This window comes from Stegastes partitus, unplaced genomic scaffold, assembly GCF_000690725.1.
Source record: "Stegastes partitus isolate 25-593 unplaced genomic scaffold, Stegastes_partitus-1.0.2 Scaffold596, whole genome shotgun sequence".
In the NCBI taxonomy this organism is placed as follows: Eukaryota; Metazoa; Chordata; class Actinopteri; family Pomacentridae; genus Stegastes; species Stegastes partitus.
Genome location: NW_007578327.1, coordinates 311,968 through 323,020, shown reverse-complemented (window position 1 = coordinate 323,020; position 11,053 = coordinate 311,968). Strand labels below are relative to the sequence as shown.

The 11,053-nt window shown below is 40.8% G+C and overlaps 2 protein-coding genes across 4 annotated transcripts in view; both read right to left on the bottom strand.

The window, feature by feature from the left end:
* rnf122 (ring finger protein 122) overlaps positions 1-4,723 on the bottom strand; it is a 25,085-nt gene extending 20,362 nt beyond the window's left edge. For both annotated transcript variants that reach the window (XM_008289166.1, XM_008289167.1), the window contains exon 1: positions 4,294-4,723. In XM_008289166.1, coding sequence (XP_008287388.1) covers positions 4,294-4,318 — 25 coding nt within the window. In that variant the 5' untranslated portion in view covers positions 4,319-4,723. The remainder of the gene's footprint in view (positions 1-4,293) is intronic.
* Positions 4,724-8,293: 3,570 nt separating this feature from the next.
* LOC103362719 (gamma-glutamyl hydrolase) overlaps positions 8,294-11,053 on the bottom strand; it is a 5,109-nt gene continuing 2,349 nt past the window's right edge. The window contains exons 6-10 of one of the 2 annotated variants that reach the window (XR_520476.1): positions 10,904-11,010; positions 10,315-10,408; positions 10,080-10,217; positions 8,548-9,078; positions 8,294-8,511 (exon numbers count right to left, since the gene is read on the bottom strand). Coding sequence is in view for 1 of the 2 variants with exons in the window: in XM_008289164.1 (XP_008287386.1) it covers positions 8,960-9,078; positions 10,080-10,217; positions 10,315-10,408; positions 10,904-11,010 (458 nt within the window). In the remaining variant the exon portion in view is untranslated. Of the gene's footprint in view, positions 9,079-10,079; positions 10,218-10,314; positions 10,409-10,903; positions 11,011-11,053 lie in introns of both variants that reach the window. The other variant, XM_008289164.1, reaches the window with a different exon arrangement.

The following is an 11,053-nucleotide window of genomic DNA, read 5'->3' as shown; positions in this document are numbered from 1 at the left end:
AGTTTAAAAACTTCTACACAACCCATAACACATATGATCTCTTTAATTTGTTTGCCTTCAAATGTTTTATTCTATTCCTCTTTTAAACAATTTTTGCCAAGAGGTGCGTTCAGTGGCACATTTCACAGTGGAAAAATGAAATTTCATTCACTGATACAACACACCTGAAATGAACCAGCCTGTTGGAGTCTTTTGCAAACCACTGCACTGGACTAATTAACTGTCAGGACTCTTCTCACCTCCTCCTCCTCCTCCTCCTCCTCCTCCTCCACTACTTCTTCCTACAAGGCGGTCACCATAAGGTGCCACCTTTAATATGTCCTTCATCGTCTTTGCCATCACTTCCCTAAATAAATCACACAGGTCCCACACAGATATCTAGAATATATGTAAAATACAAATAAAGTAATTAAAACTCACTTCACCCCCCTAACGCCTAAACGCCAGCTACACACAGATGGAAAAGTACAAAAAATAAGAATAAAAATCTAATAATGTCATGTTATAATTTGAGTCACAGAGGCCAATTTTCTGCAGAAGGACTTTGATACTTTTAAGTGCAGCTTTCTGATTATCCTCCTGCACTTCTGTTCAAGTAGATTTTAAAATGAAGGACTTTTACTCTCACATTTTTTTAATAATACAAATGCTGCTGGAGTTTTGGCTTCTTCAGACTATTTCCCGTCCTCATAAGGAATATGGAAGTAGGTGATGCTGTGCCACATAGTCCCCCATCTTTGCCTGAAACAGTCAAATGATTTCATTAAAACAAAAACACGTGTAGCATGTGCATTTTTGATATCATGTAAATTCCCTTGTTTGTGGCATTAGATCCTCTGGGTTCCCAGAATATCGCCGAGGATATGACCCAAGTGTCCGCACTCGCCGTCGGACACACGTGAGGATGTGAACATGCAAACAAACAGCGGCGTTGACCTAATTTTCTCCATCATCTTTACATGTGTCAAACAATCTGCTTCACAAAGACGTTCCGCAGACAAAGAGGAGCGTACAGCGACAGAGGAGGAGGAGGAGGAGGGGAGAGTTTATGTCTGTTCCTGTATTCATGTCACTGCACAGCTGATGGCACAAATCACCTGTGAAGCTGCTGCACACTCCAAATCTGGGTCATTTGTATTCAAGTCTTTGTGTACGACTGTCACGTCCGTACGGATGGGCACTCACGTTTTCCTCCTACGCGTTAGTATGCACGGAGAGCAGGCGGCTATATGTGATATTTTGCTTTGGGTGGAGCCTTGCGTGACCACTGACCTATATATTGGCGCTCTCGTGAGGCGCCCCGTTGCCATGGCGCCAAGAGTAGCAGATGCAGGAGGAAAAAAAAAGAAAAAAGGATGAAGGCTCGCTAGAGAAAGTTCTCATTTTGAGGATGGAGGAAATCTGAGTCAGACAGATTCTCGTGTTGTAATGTTTCGGGAAAAAAAAGGGCAGGAAAGTCCCGCCGTGATGCGACGGAGCCGTAAAATACCTCGATTATGGCAGTTTCTCTGACAGCTCCTATGAGATGCCTGGTGGGGTTTTGTCCTATATACGCCGCGTTCGCACAAAGCGGCTTCGGCTGCCGCTGCTCGCTCGCACCAAAGACAGAGCTTGCCATCAAATATTCAGCAGTTCACATGGGGGGGAAACACTCAGGCCTGCCTGCGATGGCTTGCTGCTGCTGCTGCTGCTGCTGTTTTCAACAAGAAAGTAGGTTGGGCCCAAAACTCCTCATCACATGCATGAAAGCGCTACATGTGTCATGCACAGAGCGGAGCAGACGCTGAGCTGTGGCTGCCTGATACTGCTTCATTTTTCCAGCAGAATGTCACTCTTTGATACTGTGTGTGTGCGTCTATGTGTGTGTGTGTGTGTGTGTGTTTCCCCCTATGAATAGCAGGGGAGTTGAGCAGCACAAAGGGAGTAATTGTTCTTGTCTGAACACCACCAACAGTCCGCCGAGGAGGCTGCCGGAGCTGCTGCATTCACACAGGCAAAGTCAGTGGGGGGAAAAAAAACACACCACCAATCCATCATCTGCACCAGGTCTCACCGTGACAATGAGGCACTGACACACCATCTCACCGCAATGAAGGGGCTCGTTTTGTTCAAGTATGACTGACGCGCCTCCGGACAGCAAATATCGGCCTCGGACGAGACTGAGAAGTTGTTCAGACTTTTCACCTTTTGAGAAGATAATTGCTCGAAGCCGAGATGAGCGTAAAGACTGCAGATAGAGTAGATCGGTGTAAACAAAGATTTACCCAGAGAGGCAAAGATGTTACGCACACAGCACAATGGTTGTCCTTGTGTGGCTCAATGGGAATCGCTTTAGATGAAAATAAAGGATTCTACTGATCAAGGAGACTCTTGTTCTTTTTTAGTTCATAAAAAAAGACAAAGAAAAGACTGACATTCAGATAATGGCTGCTTTTAATTAAAATATCTCTCTAGTTAGCCTGTATAAGCAGTATAGGGATATGTCATGATTTATAGCAAACTTTAACCGACAGGGATGCAAATAATCATTATTTATATCATCCTTGATTAATTGTTTGTCTTTAAAAATGACAAAAAATGCCCCATAGCCATGCAGCAGGCCAATCAGGTTACTAATATAAGATTCAAATCCACTCATCAGTGTATATTTTCTACAATATGACCTAAATCGAAGTCTTTTCCACACGATTGCTTCTTTTGTTTTTCAGCCCGAAAGGAGCCTGAAGAGGTCAAACCTCCAGCAGCACTAATCACAGCAGGAAAACCAGCATTGGAAAGTAATTAAGTGCTTTTACTCAGGTGCTCTAATTAAGTATTTAACATTCTAAGCTCATAAAATAAATCACCCAGACAGGGAAAACACACAAACAGCACAATGACAGGCCTTGTGTGTGTGTGTGTTTCTCAATTGGAATCACTTCAGGATTCAATTGATCAATCAATAAAAACAAATAAAAAAAGATAATTGCTGTTTTAAACTAAAATATAACTAACAAGCGGGGAACACTTTACCTTATTTAGCCTTTATAAGCAGGATTCAGAACATTTAAGGTGCGATTTGTGACATAATTTAACCTTCAGGGCTGCAAATAATCGTTATTTATTACATTCTTGATTAATTGTTGTGTCTATAAAACGTCAGAGAAAAGTGTCCCACAGCCATAGGTGCTACATTCAAATAACTCTCCTTATTATGCAACTAGTTTAAGAGAATCACTTCTAAATGTGACAAATACAACATTCAAATCCTGCAAAACTTACATCTCCACAACATCACCTCTAGGCCTTTTCTACACTCTTTAGTTTTCACCCTAAGAAAAAAAATCTGAAGAGGTCAAAACAAAGCCCAGCCATTGGAAAGCGACTCTTATTCATCTGCTCTGCTTCACTATTTAAATTACAGGCTCATAAAATGCATCGCCCAGGGAAGCAGGACGCTACACACACGGCACAGCGGCTGGCCTCGTGTGGCTACACTGGAGTCACTTCAGAAAAACAAAATAAAGGATTCTACTGATGGAGTTGTCTCTTATTCTTCTCATTAATACAAGAAAAAATGACTGACATTCACATAATTGATGCTTTGAATGACAAATACAGCCAACAAATGGGAAACACCTCAACTTAAGTCGCTTTTTTAAGCATTTATAAGCAGCAAAAAACCCTTATTTATTACACTGTTGATTAAATGCCCCAAAATAGTCAGCTTACTATCAAATATGACACATACAAGATTCAGATCTACACATTTGAGAAGCTGGAATCAAGGAATATGCTGAATTTATGCCTTAAAACACTTATTAAAAGCTGTTGCTGATGAATTTCCTGCAGGTTAATCAATGACTGGAGACATTTTGCGTATTTCTTGCTGTACAAGCAGACCTATTTGACATTATTATATCTGTTTTTGTGTGCTGTCACTCATTTCTGTGGATTTCCACTTGTGGGTGCTCACAAGAGGAAGTATAGCTGCTGACAGTTTTTCTTTTACACATACAGCTGTTTATATGCATAACAGTGTGACACTTTGCTGCTTATGCATCATAAATGGAGGGTTAAACTCCCTGTTGAGCACAAATGAAGCAGCTCAAACACATCCTAATTCTCCTCAGTAAGGAGAAGAGCAACTTTTCTCTCAATGGAAATGTCTAAATTTAGAAGAAGAAAAAAAGGCACTGGTGTGATTCACATCCTGCTCCTTAATCTTGGTTTTAACTCTCCAGAAACACTATCTGGCAGAGGCCTAACACACACACACACAAAAAGCTCCCACAATATAAAATGACTGCTCACCGTTACACCACTGAAACGGGTGCATCAATGCACCAGAGGGAGTCCTTGCCGGCGGGATCCGATTCGTGTTTACCAACAAGCCGCAGCCGCCTGAGCCGATGGATGACCGCAGCGGAGCGCACGAGTGGAGCTGGGGACTGTGTGCCAGCTGTGTGAAAGGTGAGCCACACAAAAGCACCTGGGAAGAGGTCGTAAAAGACGGATAGAAAAAAAAATGTAGATGAAGGGCGTTTTGGGTTGTTTTTTTTTTTTGTAGCTGGAGCCGCAGCGGGGTTATGTCACATTGTGCGCGCCCTGGTTCGTCTCCGCAGAGCCAAAAAGCAGAAACGGTGGCGTGGATCTCCCCTCGCTTCTCCTCGCTGTGGTTGCTCTGCCTGTGTTATTATTAATAGACGGCATGACACTGACCCAGCAGCAGCATCTGTGTGAGAGGGGAGAAAAACTAGAACACTGGCTCGATTTCCGCTGCTCCCGCCCCGGCAGACGCCACTGACGGCCGGACGGACCAATCCGCTGCGCCCGGCTGTCGGTGCGCACAGTGACGGTCTGGCTGCGTGCGTTTCCTGCCGCTGATCACCATGTCCAGCTTATCAATGCATATACGTTTTACAGGCTAATTATAAAAGCATGGCCTCGGCATGGAAATGATATGTGCTGAGTCCTAGTGTTCTGCTCTGCAATAATAAATCTAATAAGTTTATTTGTAATGCACCTTTTCAAAACAGTGCAGCTTTGACAGGCAAGAAAAATTAGATAGTAAGAAAGAAAACATTATAATCAAACACCAATGAGGCCAACAGAAACAAGAAGTAGAGATATATGGTTTAAAAAAAAAAAAAAAAAAAAATGTCAATATATTTTCATGTAAAATCCAGGCTGTCAGTATTTTACTGTATTTTTACAGTGTTAGAATGATCATTTATGTAAAGAGCTAATTGGTGCATGATTGATTAAAGCACTATACAGCAAAATAACAGCTTTATTGTTTAATACTGTGTCCTGCCACCCCAATCAACATTAATCCAACCTGTAAATTATAATATTTTGTGCAAACTGTGAATTGCATAGCATAAAGTCTTTTACAATAATGATTCAGAATCTAGATCTACCAACTCTGCTCACATCACACCATCAGTTTTTATAGTAGCTCGCTGGTCATGTTTGTTTTTGGCTTCAAAAAATTTCAGATTTTACAGTTTTTAACCATATTTTGGAGAAACGGTAAACTGCCATTAGAATGTGGCTGTAGTTTTATGGTTATTTTTTACAGTGTAAATTAAATACTCGAGGAAACACCAATTGTTGCAAATTAAATAATGGAGGCACCAAAAATGTCATTGAACAGAGTAAGCAACGCAATAAAGAATGACTCTATTGAAGTGATTTAAAAGATGTTGATTCTGTAATCTCCTCAGATAGGTCGTTCCAAAGCCTGAGTGGCCATAATGGCAAAAGATCCATCCATCCATCATCTATACACCGCTTAATCCTCACTAGGGTCTACTGGAGTCTATCCCAGCTGACTCAGGGGACACCTGGACAGGTCATCAGTCTATCACAGGGCTACACTTAGAGACAGACAACCAAGCACACTCACAATAACACCTACGGACAATTGAGAATCACCAATTAACCTCAGCATGTTTTTGGACCTTGTGCGAAGAAGCCGAAGAACACGGGGAGAACATGCAAGCTCCACGCAGAAAGATCCCGGGTGTCCTCACTGCGACGCGAACCGGTGACCTTCTTGCTGAGAGGCAACGATGCTAACCACCAAGGCACCTTGTAGCCCATGGCAAGAGATGATTCTCATATTTACAGCATCTATGAAAAGATAGAGCATGAAGTTGGGAGGTGTGACCAAGTGGAAGCGAGTACTTAGAGAATGTAATAGGACCTTGAAATGAACCTTGCGGAACACCACAGTTAATTTCAGCTGTGCAGGATAAATAATTACATGTGGTGACCGCCGCATAAGTTTTTTCTAAAAGATAAGAATAAAACCTGCTAAAGTCCAGTTCCCTTGATGCAGGCTCAGATTTTGAGAGAGCGAATTCAAGTGGCATAATCAGCTGTGTCAAAAGGTTTACTTAGGTCTAAAACAGTTAAAGTAGTGTTCTCTCTCTCTCTCCAGTTACCTTGAGGGTTTCTGTGCTCTGCGAAGCTCTAAAACTGGACTGAAAGATATTAATGTGACACGATGTAAAAGTTTATCTTCTGCAGAAAAGTAATCCAGCAAATATTCAGATGATCTGCAAAATGTAAATGCACTTTAAAGTCTAAGAAGACCTGTAACAATCTGAAAAGTTTAGCTAATTGTCATGCAAATAATTAGAAATGATGATTTCATTTCTTTATGTTATGTCTCTATTAGTTTTAAATTAGTGGCAATAGCACCTTGGACCTTTGAATAATTGGCCTCTACTGCTTCATTTGGATTTGCAGCTAAACTCCATGACATCAATCAAACATGAGCGACTTCAGATGAGCAGCTGGTGCCAATAAACTGAAGAGGAAGGGAGTGCAAATGTAGAAAAACTTTCATAACAGTGGTTAAAACATGTTAGTTTCATGCTCTTTTTAGTGAACGAAATGACTCTCATGATTATGCAGCTTTAAGGAGGTCAGCTCAGGTCGTTATGATCAGGTGATTATATTTTAATTATGGCAGACTTGAGCTGAAGCAACACATCTGCCTCCTTAACAGGTGTCAGAAAGTTTTTGGGCGATAGATGCTTGAACAAAGCAAGAAATCTGAAGAGAATAGCTGCTTTTTCTTTTTAGTCCAAACAAAAATCTAAAATAATCACTTGTAAAAGAACCAATTATTTAAATAATCACTTGTAGCAACATGGTAATTCAGTGATTTGATTAGGCGCTAATTTATTTAGATTTGTGCACCTGAACTAAAATAACAAAATAAACTAATTATTTTTTTAAAGCTGGAGTGCAGGACTTTTAGATAAATGTCTGTTACATATAAGCCTCATAATGCTGATTAATCCTATAAGCAGCAGGCAGAACCTCGTGTATGTGGCAGGACATCAGAATGTTAAAGCTGGTGTCTGGAGAGGAGAGGAGCCGTAGTGGCAGAGATGGAGTAGGGTTAGGGTTAGTAGGAATAAACCTGGGGAGTGTCCAAGAAACCTTTCTGATGCTTCAGATAAAAAATGAGGATGACAGTTTAAAAGAAGAGTCAACGATGTTTGTGTGATTGCTGTCAGAGCCAGAAGAGGGAGACAAACGTCCTCTTGACACTGCAGCTTTAACTACATGTCAATGTTTTTGCTTTTTATGGAGCCACATTTCTGTCTTCCATCATCTATCCACCGCTTAATCCTCACTAGGGTCTACTGGAGTCTATCCCAGCTGACTCAGGGTGAAGGCAGGTTCACCTGGACAGGTAACCAGTCTATCACAGGGCTACACTTAGAGACAGACAACCAAGCACACTCACATTCACACCTACGGACAATTTAGAATCACCAATTAACCTCAACATGTTTTTGGACCTTGTGGGAGGAAGCCGGAGAACCCGGAGAGAACCCACGCTGCACGGGGAGAACATGGAGAAAGATCTCGGATCCTCACCAGGATGCAAACCGGCGACCTTCTAGCTTTGAGGCAACGGTGCTAACCACCGAGCCACCTTGCAGCCCTAAGATTGAACATGTTGCATTTATTTTTTGATGAAGACCATGAGATCCTCAAAGTTGAAGCAACATTTTCACCTTCTAACTCCAGCAAATGTCAGCAGATTTCTCCGTCAGACCCTCATTGTTTCAGTTCATGTTGTGCTTTAATGCAGCGTACACTATTACCAAAAAAAAAATCAGATAAATAATTATCCTATGACAACATGGGCGCCTTTTGAGCCTCAGATGGTAACTTTGGTAACGCAGCCATGACCACCCCCTTTTTTAAACTTAAATGTTCAGCTATTTTTCTTCCATACATGAAGGTTTCACTCAGTCAGAGATACAACTTTGGCAGGAAAATCACGAATTATAAATCCTTTATTTGACACCAAAGGGGTCAACCTCAACCCTGTAAATACTGAATGCACATTATAGTGAGGTTGTTTGGTCAAGTGCTGTCTGCATGGTCAAAAATAAACGTTCGCCCTCTAACATTAAGGCTGTGAAGTTAAAAAATGTGCTTAAATTGTTGAGAGAAAAGGAAAATGTATCATCTACACTCTCATAGTGACTGGATAAACTCCATCGTTTATTTGAGGGGAGGCTATTTTGTCAAATCCTTCATTTCTTCACTTAATTAATTAAAGTCCAGCTTATAAAAAACTAGATGAAAAAAAAGAGAAATCAGCCGATGAAGATTTCACCATGACCTTAGTTTTCCTAAAACCAATGCAGACGTTCTATTCCAAACATATCCAATTCCAAAATGGCCGCAAATAAGCAGTTTAATATCAAAAAATCTACATTCAAGTATAAAAGTGATTATTTTTAAATTGCTAAAGCCTTAAATGCGAGTGAATTTGCAATAGAAGTGCTCTCTGAATCAACACACGGCTAACATTGACATTTTGTTTAGAGGAATATCTGCGATCGAGACGTTCAGAGTTCACTCTGGACTGTGTGTTAAGTTTTTTTTGTTTTTTTTTGTTGGACATTCACAGAAACACAAAGTCAGCAGCTGGAGGATCTCAGAAGAAATAAATCTGCTCATATCCTGTGAAGTTCCCAGCGTAGACGGGCGTGTAGCTGTAAATCAGCGACGAGGCCTCTTCCTCCGGATTGTCGAACCGATGTAAACTTCTCCTTCCTAAACAAAGCAGAAGTGAGATGCATGTGATTAAAGCAGAAAACAATAGGATACAGTACAATAGCTGAATCACCTTCACGGGGGAATCTGACAGAGCAGGAAAGCATTAAATACAATATTTAGTATTTTGAGCATAAGTGGAGTGAATTGAAATAGGATTGTCTTTTTATTGTGGGTCTATTTTTTTTCTTCCCCTTGATTAATTCAAAGAGTCCTCTGCAGCGATCCATCATGGCTGAATTCAGAATTCTTTAGCCCTCTGGGTGGTAACATTATACTGAAATATTAAAGCATGTTATGACAAATATTCTGGAAAATCAATTGTGAGATTACTTACAGATACAGTAGCTACACATTTATGTTTTTATGGTTTACACAGAGAAAGAAATACTGCATCACATTGATTCAATAATTATATAGACGTGATCTATTTTGAAATACAATTTACACTTTTCTTGCTTTTTTGGAGTTAATAGACGAGCACCAGGGATGAGAATTCTGTGCTGCTGGATTGATTCTACCTGCTATTAAAATGCTATCATCAAATCAGATTTTTCTTTGCACATATAAGAGTCCATTTGCATGAGATGAGCACCCAGGTGCTGGTTAATATACCAGCGAGCGCCTGTTAGAAATAATTTACAATAACTAGTTTACAGTCTGGAGACAATCAAGTGACTGTTCAGTGATGTTAGCGCCTTTTAAAATACATAAAAATCTTCAGCAGCTTGACTTTTTTCAGAGCATGAATTGTCAAAGTAGACTGTGACACAGGAATGTTTTTGAAATTTAATTTACAAACTGCTGAAAATAATCAAATAATCACATGTGATGCTCTTTTATGCATAATTAGGTCAATTAAATATCAAAAGAATTGCTGCAAAAGTCCAATAAATCCAGAAATAACTCAAAGTTTTAACTATAAAATCACTTATGTTGTCTTAAAGTATATATAATCATACACCATGAGCATCACTAATTAATATGATCAGTCGTGTTACCTTCGTTGACAAAAAACTGAGCGAGCAGCGACGATAACTGAACGGCGTGAGCAGAGTGAGGAAAGTTCAGCTCTCTGTCCCACTGAAACCGGTTCACCTCCGGGTGCCACTGCACGCCGTAGAACGGGTATCTCCTCCCTGACATGACAACACAACACAGAAACAGCTGTTACTACGACTCGGTTACTGAGCAAAGACTCAGTTTGTCAGGTTGATATAAACATGATCTCGTCACCTTCTATGGTGGAGACAAAGTGGGCTCCGCTCTCAGCGACGTTGGTGGACAAGAGGGAGAAGAAACTGTGCAGCTTGGTGTTTTCCTGGAAGTTCTGTGGGAACATTTCACAAAAAAGCTGAATATAATAATCCAAGATGGCAGTGTTACTTTAAAAAGATGTGCTCTTGACTTTTCTTTGATGTGTGGGATCAGTGACGCCACCTTTAACTACCTTAAACACAGATTATTGTGTTAGACGGCTCCTGTTCTCTCTTCTCTATAACATTAACATCAGCTGAAACCTAAAGCGGTTAATCACATTACCGCAAACCGACTGCCACTCTGTGAACCTGGACTTTTGCTTTGGCTTGAGGAAGTAACTCAGCCTTCGATCAAACCCACAGTTTGCAAAGAAAAATGCTGAAATAACGCAGATTCCTCTCTATATCATTCATCCTGCTGAGTCAGACGTTTCCTAACAGAATGTAATCACATTGCTTGATGTTGAAATGACAGAATAACTGTGATTTTATTTCAGCCAAAACTCCCAGCAGAGGAAGTGAAACATGTGCAGCGACACTGGCGACCAGAGGTGCGTGTCCTCTACCTGCACCGTGACGCCGTAGTGGTGAAAATTTCCAGTCAGAGGTTCTTGGGTCAAAGCCTTCATGAGCTCGTCGGGGAAACCTGTGAACATCCTGCTGGAGTGGGCTTCTGCAGGGAGAAGAAGAGGGGTATGTGTGTTTATAAAACCTAA